The sequence below is a fragment of the Microcebus murinus genome, chromosome 22, assembly GCF_040939455.1.
Source record: "Microcebus murinus isolate Inina chromosome 22, M.murinus_Inina_mat1.0, whole genome shotgun sequence".
Taxonomy (NCBI): domain Eukaryota; kingdom Metazoa; phylum Chordata; class Mammalia; order Primates; family Cheirogaleidae; genus Microcebus; species Microcebus murinus.
The window spans coordinates 24,758,974-24,773,465 of NC_134125.1; the positions used below are offsets into that span (position 1 = coordinate 24,758,974).

At 58.8% G+C, this 14,492-nt stretch overlaps 2 protein-coding genes across 4 annotated transcripts in view; one reads left to right on the forward strand and one right to left on the reverse strand.

Annotated features, from left to right (window-relative positions):
* Positions 1-2,030: 2,030 nt before the first annotated feature.
* On the forward strand, positions 2,031-4,330 carry DERL3 (derlin 3). Of its 2 annotated transcripts, none has more exons than XM_012776748.3 (7): positions 2,031-2,212; positions 2,336-2,401; positions 2,473-2,546; positions 2,654-2,747; positions 3,202-3,397; positions 3,909-3,999; positions 4,105-4,330. In XM_012776748.3, the coding sequence occupies exons 1-7, from the start codon at positions 2,120-2,122 to the stop codon at positions 4,196-4,198; spliced, it is 708 nt and encodes a 235-aa protein (XP_012632202.1). In that variant the 5' UTR covers positions 2,031-2,119; the 3' UTR covers positions 4,199-4,330. The 2 variants fall into 2 exon arrangements, with proteins under 2 accessions (XP_012632202.1, XP_075852862.1); XM_075996747.1 differs by having other exon boundaries at positions 2,032-2,212; positions 2,310-2,401.
* Positions 4,331-6,382: 2,052 nt separating this feature from the next.
* SMARCB1 (SWI/SNF related BAF chromatin remodeling complex subunit B1) overlaps positions 6,383-14,492 on the reverse strand; it is a 47,084-nt gene continuing 38,974 nt past the window's right edge. For both annotated transcript variants that reach the window (XM_012776745.3, XM_012776744.3), the window contains exons 7-9: positions 14,095-14,285; positions 7,133-7,264; positions 6,383-6,732 (exon numbers count right to left, since the gene is read on the reverse strand). In XM_012776745.3, the coding sequence (XP_012632199.1) occupies positions 6,693-6,732; positions 7,133-7,264; positions 14,095-14,285 (363 nt within the window). In that variant the 3' untranslated portion in view covers positions 6,383-6,692. The remainder of the gene's footprint in view (positions 6,733-7,132; positions 7,265-14,094; positions 14,286-14,492) is intronic.

Genomic DNA, 14,492 nt, shown 5'->3' on the forward strand with positions numbered 1-14,492 from the left:
AAAATAGAAACAAATTAATTGGCCAACTGAAAATATGTAGCAAAAAATCAGCCGGGCATGGTGGCGCATGCCTGTAGTCCCAGCTACTTGGGAGGCTGAGGCAGGAGGATTGCTTGAGCCCAGGAGTTTGAGGTTGCTGTGAGCTAGGCTAACGCCAGAGCACTCTAACATGGGCAATAGAGTGAGACTCTGTCTCAAAAACAAAAACAAACAAAAAAACATACACACAACATACAATTTGCCTTAACCATTTTTAGGTGTACAGTTTAGTGGTATTAAGCACATTCACGTTCTGGTGAAGGCATCCCCTCCACCCTCCTCCAGAACTTATTTTTTCCCCCAAACTGAAACTCTGTCCTCATTAAACAGTAACTCCCCATTCCTGTCTTGTGTAAGTGGAATCATACAGAATGTGTCTTTTTGTGTCTGGCTTATTTCACTTAGCTTAATGTCTTCGAGGTTCATCCATGTTGTAGCATATATCAGAATTTCAGTCCTTTAGGGCTGAAAAATATTCCATTGAATGTGTAAACACCACATTTTGTTTATCATTCATCTGTCAATGGACACTTGAGTTGTTTCCAGCATTTGGCTATTGTGAATATGGTGCTAGGAACATGGGTGTACCAGTATCTCTTCAAGTCCCTGCTTTTGATTCTTTTGGGTTTACACCCAGACGTGGTATTGCTGGATCACATGATAATTCTGTTTTTAATTTTTTGAGTAATGGCGATACTGTTTTCCACAGCAGCTGCGCAATTGTATATTCATTCCCACCTGCAGTGCACAAGGGTTCCAATTTCTCCACACCCTTGCTGGCACTGCGATTTTCTGTTTTTGTGTTTAGTTTTGTTTTTTATAGTAAGCATTCTAATGGACACAGGGATCTTTTTAAGATAATAATCAAACGTCACCTCCTGGCTGGGCCAGGTGGCTCACGCCTGTAATCCTAGCACTCTGGGAGGCCAAGGCGGGCGGATTGCTCGAGGTCAGGAGTTCGAAACCAGCCTGAGCAAGAGCGAGACCCCGTCTCTATTGTAAATAGAAAGAAATTAATTGGCCAACTAAAAATATATAGAAAAAATTAGCCGGGCATGGTGGCGCATGCCTGTAGTCCCAGCTACTCGGGAGGCTGAGGCAGGAGGATTGCTTGAGCCCAGGAGTTTGAGGTTGCTGTGAGCTAGGCTGACGCCACGGCACTCACTCTAGCCTGGGCAACAAAGCGAGACTCTGTCTCAAAAGAAAAATAAAAAGTCACCTCCTCACAGAGGCCTCCTGGGTCGCCCTCCGGGCACCGCAGCCCCCACTCCTCCCGCTGCCACGTCCTGTCGGCCACTGCCCTGGCCGCGCTGGCTCACGGTGCCAGGGACAGCCGCTTGTCAGCTGCCCTGTCCCCGGGATCTAGGGCAGCAACAGGCACGCGGCAGGTGCCCATTAAACGGGCGAATGAACGAATGGAGCTTCTCTCTTCCACCAAAACACTGAGGCCCCCGAGTCCGCCTCACAGCCGTCGCGTCTCCCCCAGGGCTGCGGCCCGCCCGGCCGCTCCTGCGGCGGGAAGACCCGACAGGAGCTCGTGTTCGGGGATCTGGACGCGCTCCCGGACGCCTCCTTGCTGTGCGCTGGGAGGGTCTGCCTCGGGGTCGCGGAGGGGACAGGCCGAGCCCCGGTCGCCCGCGCGGGAAGAGGACCAGCACCACCCGCGGCGCGCACTCGCGGCCCCGCCCCGCCCCGCCCCGCCCCGCCCCGCCCCGGCCCCGCCCCGGCCCCGCCCACACCCTGCGGTCCCGCCCACCCTCCTGGCCCCGCCCACAGCCTGCGGCCCCGCCCCTCGCGGACCCACCGGCCGGCTTCGGTCTTTGCCGCACAAACCTCGTCCTCTGAGCCCCGCCCCCGCGGCGCCGTGGGCCCTCGCTATTGGTCTTCCCCTAGAATGCCGCGAAGCCTCCAGTTCCTCATTGGCCATACTGTCTCCCGCGCCGCCACCGCAGCCACAACACCCGCCACGAGCTCGGCCGTGAAGCCTGCTCATTGGCCGCCAGTCAACACTGGAGAGAGGCGGGGCAGAGGCGGGTTAAAGGGCGCTCCGCCGGTCCGCCACCGTGCCCGGGCTGGTGCAATGGCGTGGCGGGGGCTGACGGCAGAGTTTCTGCGGGTGCCGGCGGTGACGCGGACCTACACCGCGGCCTGTGTCCTCACCACCGCCGCCGTGGTGAGCTGCTGGGCGGGCGGGGCGTCGCCATGACTGCAGCCTGGGGCAGGGGCAGGGGGCAGGGTCGCCATGGTTACAGCAGGGGTCTCTGCGGCAGCCCCTGACGCGCCCTGGGTTCCACAGCAGCTGGAGCTCCTCAGCCCCTTCCAGCTCTACTTCAACCCGCACCTCGTGTTCCGGAAGTTCCAGGTGAGGCCGCCCCGCCCTTTGCACCTGCGGGCCGGGTCCGCGGGTCCGCGCCTGACCATCCGTCCCTGCAGGTCTGGAGGCTCATCACCAACTTCCTCTTCTTCGGGCCCCTGGGATTCAGCTTCTTCTTCAACATGCTCTTCGTGTATCCTGTGCTGCGCAGACCCAGGCCGGGTGGGGGCAGGTCCGCCAGGCGGGGAGCGGGGAAACTGAGGCAGCGCCCAGGTGGCGTTTCCTATACCAACGCTGCAGGTTCCACTATTGCCGCATGCTGGAGGAGGGCTCCTTCCGTGGCCGCACAGCAGACTTCGCCTTCATGTTTCTCTTCGGAGGCGTCCTTATGACCGTATCCTTCCCACGGACTCTGGTACCTTAGGCCACAGCGCCTTGGGCCGGCCGCACCTGAATGCCCAGGCCAGAGAGAGACAGAGTCGTTCACTCCACCTTAGGATGTACTGATCCACCATGTGCTCAGCTCCAGGTGCCAGGGCTGTATGCAAAGTAGTACAACAGGGTGATGCACTGGACAGCCAGGTGGGGGGCCTGCCAGTAGCCAGGAGAAACGGGTGGGGCCAGGCAGTGGGTGGGGCCTGGGATGAGGTGGTAGATGTGCAGGGCACATCTCATAGGACCTGATGGCCACGAGTGTGGCCTTTATTGGAGGGGCTCATCTTGATGGGGGAATGGCAGGCACATAGAGGCAAAGAGGAAGGAAAGCAATGGATTCCAGGGGCTTAGGAAGGCAGAGGGGCCCAGGGCATTGGCCCAGGCCTGCACCAGGACACCTTGACTCTGCCCAGCTGCTGGGACTCCTGGGCAGCCTGTTCTTCCTGGGCCAGGCCCTCACGGCCATGCTGGTGTATGTGTGGAGCCGCCGCAGCCCTCTGGTGAGGGTGAACTTCTTCGGCCTCCTCACCTTCCAGGCACCGTTCCTGCCCTGGGCACTCATGGGCTTCTCGCTGCTGCTGGGCAACTCGATCCTTGTGGACCTGCTGGGTGAGCCTGCTTCTCCATCCAGCCCGACCCAGGCTGGCTGCTCCTGGCAGGACATGGGGGGAGCGGGCCCTGCCCTGGGCTCCACTCCCACCTGTGGGGGCCTCTTCTGCTCCCCACCGCCAGCCCTGCCCAGCCAGCTCCTCCATTCCTGCAGCCCCTCATACACGACAGCCCATGTGATTTGCATCTTCAGGGCTGACCTGCTGGTGTGTACGTGGGTCCTGACACGTGTTCCGGCTTCCTGGCCTGCTCCTCGCAGTGTTCTCAGGCCTTCCCTTTCCCAGGTCCTGCCTACTTCTTGGCCCTTTCAGCCTGTCCTTCAGGGCCAACCCTGGCCCCACCCTGGGCTGGCAACCTGTGCAGGACTTTGGGGTCCTTATATTCTGGGGCCTGAGGTTACTCTCAGCCTGGAAGGGCCTCTGGGCTTGGATGGAGGCCTGGAGCACATGTTGGTGGCTTGGGACACTGGGCTGTGGAGGGTGGCCTCTGGCAGTCTGTGGCTTTCTCACAGGGATTGTCGTGGGCCACATCTACTACTTCCTGGAGGATGTCTTCCCCAAGCAACCTGGAGGCAAGAGGCTACTGCTGACCCCTGGCTTCCTGTGAGTGCTGGAGATGACAACCCTCCCTCCCCTCCCTTCCCTCAGATGGCCCCCACCCCAGGGGATCTGTGCTGGCCCCAGCTCAGTATGAGCCCCTCCCCACAGGAAGCTGCTACTGGATGCTCCTGAGGAGGACCCCAATTACCTGCCCCTTCCTGAGGAGCAGCCAGGACCCCATCAGCCACCTCCACAGCAGTGACCCACCCAGGGCCAGCCGGAGAGGCTTCTAGAGGGCCTGCACTCTCGCCAACCCCTGCTTGCAGCGAACCACCTCCCTCCTGGAGGCTGGGTCCACCCAAGGGTCCACCCAAATAAACAGTATGACTCTGCAGCCTTTTGGCCTGAGGCACTGGCTCCCCCTGCCAAGGCTGGCCACAAGGCTCCCCTTCCCAGGCCCTTCACGCCTGCCCTCCACCCTCGCCCAGCCTGTCTTCTCAGCCCTGTTGTAGGCAGTAGGATTGGGGCCCATCCAGGGCAAAGAACCTGCCCACATTGCCCAGCAGAGCTCTGAGCTCACAGGTGAGACTCAGGGATCTCGTCCCAGCCCTGCCAGTGCCCTGATAGAACCTCAGGCAAGTCCTACTGACCCTGGGCCTCTGCTCCCTACTGGTCAGGGGGCGCTGGCCAGCGCCTGGGGCCAGGACTGGGCTCTCCTAGCCTGTGCCGAGCCTGGAAAACAGGTGCCCCTCCCCGTGGTGCCTTTGGTCTGATGCTGGCCCAACCTCTCCTGTCCCTCTTCAGCAACCTTGACAGGTGCACCTTTACCTTGTTTTCCATGGAGTGATACCAAGGCCCCCTGGGGTCAGGTGTAGAGGAGGGCTGGGATTGGGTCTTCTGCCCTTCCTATGACTCCAGAGTCCTGTGACTGGGTGAGGCAGAGACTTCTGGGAAGCTCTGTCCCTGCCCTTTTTAGCTGAGGACCTGTGTGTGCCTTATGGGACCCTGCAGATCACTTTTTTCTCTTGTAACGTGGGCATCAGGTGGCCTGGCAGCTCTCCTGCTGCTCTAGGCCTGACGCTGTCGTGGCTCCAGGTGCTGAACATTGCAGGGTCCTGTAGCCACCAGCTATTGTTTTCATGGAAACAGAAACGGTCCGTTGAGTCTGCCCTCAATCATGTAGTGAAACCTGGCTCTGCAGCTGCGAGGGCCCTTCCCCAGGCCCCTCCCCGGCAGGTGGGCCGGCCTGCCTGCCTAGCGGGGTGGGCACAGGGCTGCCTGCTGCCCCATGGATTGAGTGAATACTTCAGTAATAAAGCAACGAAGCCCGTTCATTTCCAAGGCCAGATGGGCCTGGAATCTTCCTCTTTGTTCAGGGCCTTCCAGGAACACCCAGCTGTCCGCTTGCTGTGGGGTTCTGGTGAGTTCCACTCTTTGACAGAGAACAGAGGACCTGAGTTCACACGTCTCAAGTGGTAGGATGTTTTTATAGGAGCCTCCAACCCTTGCAAAGGGCCAGGCCCATCTCACCTGTATCTTCCAGCAACTGAGAACCCCAATACCTGTGCAGAGCTCTGCCCCTGCCCACATGGGGCTCGGTTTGGGAGCCAGGTCCTAGGGAGCCCCTGCCACACTCCCAGGGAGCAGAAAGGCCTCTCACTTCAGCCCTGGCAGGGAAGGACCTGCCGGCAGCAGCCCTGTGCTGGGGCTCTGGCTGTGTGTCCACTCTGTGGCCCTCCTGGATCCTACGTCCCTTCTTCAGTGTGGGACACTTCCACGTGACAGATGAAGACACAGGGCACACGAGCTCCTGTGAGGTAGAGCTGAGAGGGGGCGAGGGCTGTGCCTCCTCCCTACATACCAGTCAACCCCCAGAGCCGGCACCAGGCTGGGTGTGTCATTCCCACTTTCCTCACAGCCGGCCTGGCAGGCAGGAGCTGGCCTAGGCCACAGCGCCACTGTGCCAACCTGGGGGAGGTGGGCACCGCTGAAGCTGGGATAGACGCCCTCTTGCACCAGGGTGGCGGTGGCCTGGCAGTGCCCACAGGACCAGGCCCTCTGTGAGGGATCCCAGAGCACCAAGGCCCAGCCAGTGGCAGCCTGACCACCTGGATGCAGCAGAGCCAGCGGCCCCTTCCCAAGGCCGGGCCAAAGGAGCAGGGTCGGGCTGCTGCTGAAGGCGGGAGGCCCAGCCTGAGCTCCCAGCCGCTCCTTTTGGTTCTTGCACTCGGAGGGCCCCAGGAAATGCAAGGACAGGGCTCTGACTTGGGCCTTGCTGCGAGCCGGGTACTTTGAGTGGAACCCCGTTAAGCCCCACATGGGGACCTGAGGCAGAGAAGGGTCAGAGGCCCGGCGTGTAGGCCCTGGCCACACACCACCCCCTCCAACTGTAGCCAGGCTCCACTCCTGACTCTCCTGTAATTTCAATGCTAGCATTTTGAAGAAATTGAACATGACCTATAGCCTTTTATTTAAAAAAGTGTTGCTAGCCCTGCCTGGGGCTCCTATACAAAAACAAAACACAACCCAAAATGAGGCTTACTCCTAACCCCAGAGACTGGGGAAGGCTGCTGGGGTGGGGGAGCAGGCCTGGGACTCAGCAAATGGAATGTGTGCTGGGGAGGGCAACCTGGAAGCCCCTGTCCCCGGATCTTCAGGATGGTGCTGGACTGTCCCTCTGCCTCTCTCCTTGCCAGAAGATGAGGGAGAGGCTCCGATCTGAGCTGCTCCGTGCGAGCTGAGCGGCGGTGGGCTGGCTACCAGGCCGGGGCGGTGTTGGCGAGACGCCTCATACGCCTGGAGGAGGAGAGGGCTGTGAGTGGGGCCAGCTCCCAGCGTGGGGCTGCCCTCCCTGGGGCCCTCTAGGACAGCCCAGTGTGGGAGCAGGGTCAGAGGCAGGATGCGGGTCACCAGCACCGTCGGCCCCTGGCCTTCTCTCGGCCTTGCCTGTGTGCTGCTCAGGCCCTGCCCACCTCTCCAGGGACCTAAAACCTGGTCCAGGCTGTGGTCAGACCTGACCTGAGGACCTGCTTTTGTTCCCTGCAGGTAACCCACCCAGGGGGGCCCATCTCGCAAGAGCTTGCCTCTGTAACACAGGTCCCCTCCCAGAGGCCACAGGTCACCAGGGAAAGGCGATGGCCCTGCCTGGGAAGATGGGTGCCGGTGGGCAGAGCCGGTGGCACAGGGACAGGGCTACCTTGTATTCCTGTCCTGGTCGCGGATCTTCTTCTCCATCTCAGCGTCCGTGAGGGTCTCCAACAGCGGGCACCACTGGTCTGCATCGCCCGTGTTCCGGATGGCGATCTCCACCGTGGGCAGGGGGTTCTCACTGCGAGGAGGGGCAGTGAGAGGAACAACTGTCACAGGGAAGCAGTCATAACATCCCTGTCCAACCTGTCCCCCTCCTGCGGATGGGACGCTGGAGCCAAGGCACAGTGGGAAGGCCTAGGCCCTGGCTGGGGGACTCTGGTCCACTTCTGTGCCCCAGCTCCTCCCAGCAGCAGCCAGGGGATGCTCCTGTCACCTGAACCTCCAGGGAGCTGCCGGAGATGCCAGGCCCTCCCCAGCAACAACAGTGCTGCCCCAGTGACCCCACGGGATCCCTTCAAAGGGAACTCTTGACAAGCCCTTTGTCTGCCCCTAGCGTCTCTCTGTCTGCGAGCCCAGGGAGGGGGCCCTGGCTGTGGAGGTGGTTCCCCACGGCAGGACAGCATGGACAGGGCCCGCTGCTACTGTTGCACCACAGCCGGGAGGCGGAGCCATGGGGGCAGGAGGTCCGTCTGCCCCACCCAGCATCTAGGGTCAGGACCTACTGATCAGGGAAGAAGGATGGATGGCAAACATCAGAGGGAGCCTCCCCCACGACTCCTCAACCCACAGGGGCATTGGGCGGCCTGCTCCCGCATGTTCCACACACTGGCCCCTCTGCCCCTCTCCTGGGGGCCACACGAAGCCCCAGAGAAACCTGTCTGCCTGCTTAGGACCCAACAGCTGGTTGGCAGAGAGCTGGACCCAGAAGCTGTATCCCTGGACCACACTCTGCCCTGGGCCTGCATAGACCGCCTGTGTCTTGTCAAGTGGACACAGCAGAGCAGGGGTCAGCATGAGCAAGGGCTGAGAAGGCAAAGGGTGGGCGCAGCAGTGTCAGGGAGGGGAAGGGGGGCTGAGCTGCCGCCGCCTCTCTGGGCCTTGGTTTCCAGGCCTGTGCAGCAGCTGCACGCCACCGGGCCCAGGTGCCTCCCGCCTTCGGTGGCTCCCTTCACCCGCCTCTGGGGGGGCGGAGCAGCGCCGGGCACTGACAGTGCTTCCCTGCCAGGCCGAGCCCTGCCTGGCAGAGCACCTCAACCAGGCCCTAACCATGACGCTCTCCTGCCGCTCCTGCTGCAGCCGCTCTGGCCTCTGCTTGGCCCTGTCCCTCCCCTCCAGCTGGAATCTCCGTCCCCCAGGGAAGGCCCCCTGCTCTACCCCACAGCAGGCAGCCCTGCAAAGCAGCTTAGCTGGAGGCACCTGGCGGGTGCTGATGGAACGGAGGAGGGCAGCTCCCCAGCCTCTGCCTTGGCTGTGACACCTTGTTTGGAACATGGGGACAATGTTTGTGGTCGTGAAGGGTTGTTGGAGGATTACAATTATTAAAGCAGCCAACATACTTCCATTCAGGGAGCTTCCTAGAGGCCAGGGACCTTCTCACACAGCCACCTCCCTGTGTGTGACCGGTTGGCTACAGAGACGCGTCCACACGGGCCTGCCTGCAGAGCCCTGGCTACTCACCATTACGCCAGCAGGCTTGCACACTGGCACTGCAGGCCAGAGCAGCCCCTGCGACCTCTTGCTGCTGCTGCTGCTGTTGCTGCCCAACCCACCGGGTCCGTGCCCACAAGGCCCAGAAGCTCGTGCTGGTGACTCAGACGCCAGGGACTGGGCAGGGGCCAACCCCTCCTCAGCGGCTCCCGACAGCTGTTCCTGGCCAGCACCGGGTGGTTTGTCAATCCAGGAACCACCCAGCCTCAAACCCCAAACATCATTCCTCACCTCGAGGGCCCCCAGCCGCCTTCCTCATCGGGCAGACTTGAAAGGCGCCAAGCCCACGCTGAGGGAAACAAAACATGTTTTCCTCTTAATTTAAACAAGAGCTAGAGAGTGGGTCCCACGGGCCCCTTTGTTTACCTCCCCATGACTCTGGGAAGATTCCACTCCAATGGGTTTGTTCTAAAATAAGAACTGCTTAAGCCAACCATGTAGGAACGGCCTGGAGCCAGCACCAGTGTGCCTCGGGGCTGGGGGACACATAGGCAGAAATGCTGCCCTGAGTCCCAAGAGGAGGCTGGGGCCCTGGGAGCCACCCTGCTTCCCACTCCTCCAGGCTTCAAGGCCACCAGGGACCCCAGACATTCCAAATTGTCCAGGTGGGGAGAAAGACACCCAGGTGGGGGGCAGCCATATCAGGTGACAGAAGGAGTGGGACTGATGCTTGTGGAGTACCTTCAGGCTTATTTTCAGTGTGACCTCATGTAATGCAACAGGCAAGTTATCACTCCTACTTTACAAATGACAGAACAGAGACTTTGGAGGGAAAACGACCTGCAGAGCACCTGCAAAGTAGCTTAGCTGGAGGCAACTGGCGGGTGCTGATGGAACGGAGGAGGGCAGCTCCCCGGCCTCTGCCTTGGCTGTGACACCTTGTTTGGAACACGGGGACAATGTTGAGGGAAAACGACCTGCCCATGGCCACCTGACTAGGAGGAGGAAGAGATGACAAAACATGATGTCTCCCTATGTTTGCAATCAACACCTCCCAGGCCCCCAGGATCAATTTATTTTGGACAAGGGTGCCATGGCCACTCAATCTGAAAGAGTCTTTTCACAACTCGGAGCTGGGACATGACTCTGGATTAGGCAATGGTTTCTTAGCTACCTACAGCACCGAAAACACCCGCACAAACTAAAATATAAACTGGACTACATCAAGATGAAAACTTCTGTGCTTCCAAGGATACTGTCAAGAAAGTGAAAAGGCAACCCACAAAATCTGCAAATTAACATATCTGATAAGGGACTTGTATCTAGAGTATATAAAATACTCTTAACGCAGTAATTAAAAAAGACAAATAATCCAATTAAGAAACAGGCAAAGCATTTGAATAGCCATTTCTGCAAAAAAGGCACACAAATGGCCAAAAATATATGAAAAGATGCCTAGTATTATTACCATTTGATTAAATCCAAATCAAACCCACCATACTTCACACCTCCCAGGATGGCTATGATCAAAAAGATAACAGCAAACACTGGCAAGATCTAGGGCAGGCGTCCGCAAACTACTGCCCGGGCCACATGCGGGCCGCCTAGCACATTTATCCGGTGGCGCCACTGCCTATCCTGCTTAGCAGCCGACTTGTCCCAGCCCCACAGTGCGCACTCTCCAATGGTCTGAGGGACAGTGAACTGGCCCCCTGTTAAAAAAGTTTGAGGACCCCTGCTCTAGGGGAACTGGAAATCAACTGGAGCCACTGCCAGGGGGATGGTGCAGCCACTTTGGAACACAGCCTGACAGTTCTTAAAAATGCTAAACACGCATCGTCACATGACCCAGCAATTCCACCCCTAGCTATACGCCCAAGAGACTTGACTTTGTATACAAATGTTCTCAGCAGCATCACTCACAGCAGCCAAAAAGTGGCAACAGCCCAAAAGTTAGTCAACTGATGAACAGATAAATAAAATGTGGTCTGTTCATACAACAGAGTATTATTCAGCCATAGAAAGAATGAAGTTCTGATGCCATATGCTTCAGCACGGATGACCCTTGAAAAAATTATGCTACGAAGCCAGTCCTAAGAGACCACATGTTATTAGACGGTTCCATTTGTATTAAGTAACCAGAACAGTCAAATCTACAAACAGAAAGCGGATTAGTGGTTGCCCAGGGCTGGGAGACTTGGGGGAACGGAGTGACTGCTAAGGGGGTGGAGCTCCTTTTGGGGTGATGAAAACTTCCTAAAATCGGTGGTGGTGACGGTTGCACAGCTCGGTGAACATACTAAAATCCGTTGCATTGTACACTTTAAATGCATGAACTGTACGTCTTAGCAATTACATCTCTATAAAGTTGTTATAAAAACAAATAAAACCTGACATCAGGCCTGGGCTGGTGAGCAGAACTTCAGGAGTGACTTCCGAGGCTCATACTCCACCAGTCTGAAGTGTCCCTGGCATCCCCCAACCTAATTCCTGATGTCATGCCATCAGAGGGATACTGCCTCTCTGTCCCTCACTCAGGCCCAGCCACCAAGCACCATGACCCTTCATTTACTTTCAGTCTCACCCAGCACACGCAGGGCTGCCGGTGTGCACAGCTTCGAGGAGCAGCTGTCCTGCCTGACCCACAGGCCATGTGAAAGCGGCCAGCGCCCGGCTTCCTTCTCTGAGCATCTGCCTTGCCCCCGGCCTCCTCTTTCCCACCACTGCCATCCCCGGCCAGCACCCTGCCCTGGCCATCCTCACCCTGGGTCTCTGCCAGCTGAGGCCTTTCCTCATGCCTGCAGCCTCTGGTGCTTTCTGTGGTCACGGTTCGTCAGTGGCCACCCAGTGTCTGTCCCTGCTGCCAGACAGTCTGCAGTCTCCTCTGGAACTCAGCCCGGCACACAGGGCTGGCCTGGAGGAGGTGCCAGTACCTTTGCAGCATATACTCTGCTCAGAGGGTCTGCCCAGCCTCCTCTCTCAGCCGAGCCCTGTCCCTCTGCTGTCCCGGCGCCTCTGTCCCCATTCCACTGGCTCCAGCATGTCTGTGTTGCTCTGACCCAGCCCTGTCTTGCAGGAGCCTGAGGCCCCTGACCAGTCTGTCACACGCTCTGTCCCCCTCATGCTTCTAGCCTCCCGCCCAGCCCACTGCCAAAGGGATGGCGGCTTTCTGCCTGGGTCCCCGATTTGTGGGCAGTGTGGCTTCACTTATGCACGTCCTGTGACCAGCCATGCCCCAACACTGAGCCAGGTGCTGGGTGGAGCTGGGGCGATGCCAGGACTGGCTCTTGGGAACTCGAGTGCTTCCAGAGTGGGCCCAAGGAGGCCTGGAGTTTAAAACCCTCTTTAAGTAGTCAAATGACTCAGCAGTTGCCACACTTTGTGGGAGGCACAGAGACCAGGCCGGGGCTCCTGGGCCAGCTCTCCATGGGCTGACAGTGGCCCTGGCCCTGGGGACTCAGCAGCCCACTCCTCCCCCAGGCACGGTCTGCAGAGCAGGGAAGGGCTGACAGCGTCAAGAGATAAAAGAGGCCCCTCCTCCTAAGCGCCCACAGAGTGGGATGGCACGGTGGGGGGATGCAGGTCAGAGTTGGGGACATAAGTCAGCACCTTGCCTTGCCACAGTCCTGTCCCCTGACAGCGAAGGTCCCCATCCCGTCCTTGCCAGGTCTCTCCCAGTGTGGGGGGCATCCTGGCTACCCAGACCACATAGGGCACACAGAACAGGTCAGTCGTGAAGACACAGCAGCCCTCCTGATGCCAGAACGTGCCCACGACACCCCCCGGGTCCCCTGCAAGCTGCTCCCCCGTCCTGGCTGGCCATGGCTATTGTACTAGGGATGTGAGCTCACCCTGTTCCCCAGCGGGTGATCTAGCCTTTAATCCTAAGGATTTGAAACCTGCACACTCAGCACTGGAGACAGTGGCAGGATGGAGGTCTGTGACGCCCCCAACCCATACAACTGGAATTCATTACGTGGTCGCTGACATCAAGGAGGCACCGCCTGTTAGTCCCCGCCTGCCACATCCAGGGGCTCCCAGGGGGCCTGCACTAGAGCCATACAGCGAACTGCGTGGAGCTCAGCAAGGAATTTAAGCTGATGGCTTAGGTCACCTGGGGGTCAGAGCAGGAGGGATGCTGGCGGCAGAGAGAAAGGCCAGGGGACCCATCAAGAAGCTCTGGGGGCTTCAGTTCCTGAGCCTTGATTGTGGTATTGGCAGCTGCCACAGGCTAGGTGAAGGTCAACAACCTCAGCGTTCAGCTGCTGGAGCAGCAAGTCTGCCGCCTGCACCTGTGCGTCCAGAATGAGGGTTCTGATTGCACTGGTATCTGGGGGAAGACGTGCTCAGTGTCAGTGTCACTCCCAGGACCTGCGCAATGTCACTGCCTCCCATGATCTCAGAGTCAACTCTGGGGAGCGAGGCCTCCCTAGACTGGCTTTTTGGCCTTGGCTCCACACAGGGTAAGCGGACACCATGGCTGCTCGTGCAGGACCCCCAGGAACAGGGAAGCATCACTAGACACCAGCTCCCCAGCTGGCCCTCGGGCTGAGGGGCTCAGCTGCTTCCCAGGCCCCGGGGCCATGGTCCCTGTGGCCGTGCCCTCATTCCTTCGCTCTTGCTAATTTATAGGAAACCATAGAAAGCTGTCTCTTGGGATGTCTGGGAAAACAAGCTGAGACACAAACCTACTAGTGAGCTTCATTAATTGTCATGTCTTTGCAAAAATTTGCTCCATGTGGAGCATTTTAAGCTGTTGTCCTTGAGTGATGAGTGCGAATACAGATGGTGACAGCCTGCTGAGCTCAACAAATCCTGACATCCTGCTTTGATGCAGGGACACTGGCGACACCTCCGCTCCGCACACCATCCCAGCCTGGCAGACTCCCTCCCATGTAACTGTCCTACTTGCTCCTACCCTCTGCTGGAACAGGAAGGCCGTCCCAGCCCACTCCCAGCCCCAGCGCAGAAGACACTGGACCAGAATGTTCTGTTCACATTTCACCTTCTGAGCCAGCCTGAAGCTGCAGGCAGGATCAGGGTGACCTGTCTCTGTCTTCCACAGTGCCCAGCCTGGGCTCCAGCACCCTCGTAGTACTCACCACATGCTCTTGGAGTGAAGGCAAGAGATGCTACAGGGAGAAGGGGCCGCCAGGGGACTCCCTGAGTCTCGAGAGGGCTCTTGTTTAAGACAGAATTCAGGTCCAATAGATGAAGAATCCTAGGCAAGAAGTGGCCCTGACAGAAGAACAGTCTGGGCCCAAGTGCAGAGCGACAAGGGGCAGGACAGCAGCGTGGAGGATGAGGGGCCCAGAAGTGCACTTGGGGGCGCTTGGGACCTGGGGCACCAAGGAGCTAAGGACTTCAGGCTCACACTGAACTGGAAAAAAAAAACACTCCAAGTCTCATGTGCAATCCTACCTGAAGGCGTAGGTCTTCTGATGCCAGCTCAGCTGTCCCCGGATGCTGTATGCGATGGTAGTGACAAACTCCCCGCCCAGCCCCAGCTCTGAGCACAACTTCAGGGCAAACTTCTCTGGTGAGTTCTCCTTCTCCGACATGTCCCACTCAAACTGGTCCACCAAGGAGATGTTCCCCACGTGGATGTTCAGCTGGGGCAGGAACCAAGGGACACGAGTTAGAGCCACCGGGACAGTCCCAGCCCTGGGAGGCCTTGGAAGGTGGGGATGGTCCCCTCCAGAGCTGCCAGGCCTGGGGTAGGCCCTGCTCCTGACTTACAGGCCCTGCTAAGAGCCCAGCCAGCCCCCATCCCTCCAGTTCCCCATCCACACAGTGGGCTGACCCCACGACCCTGCTGC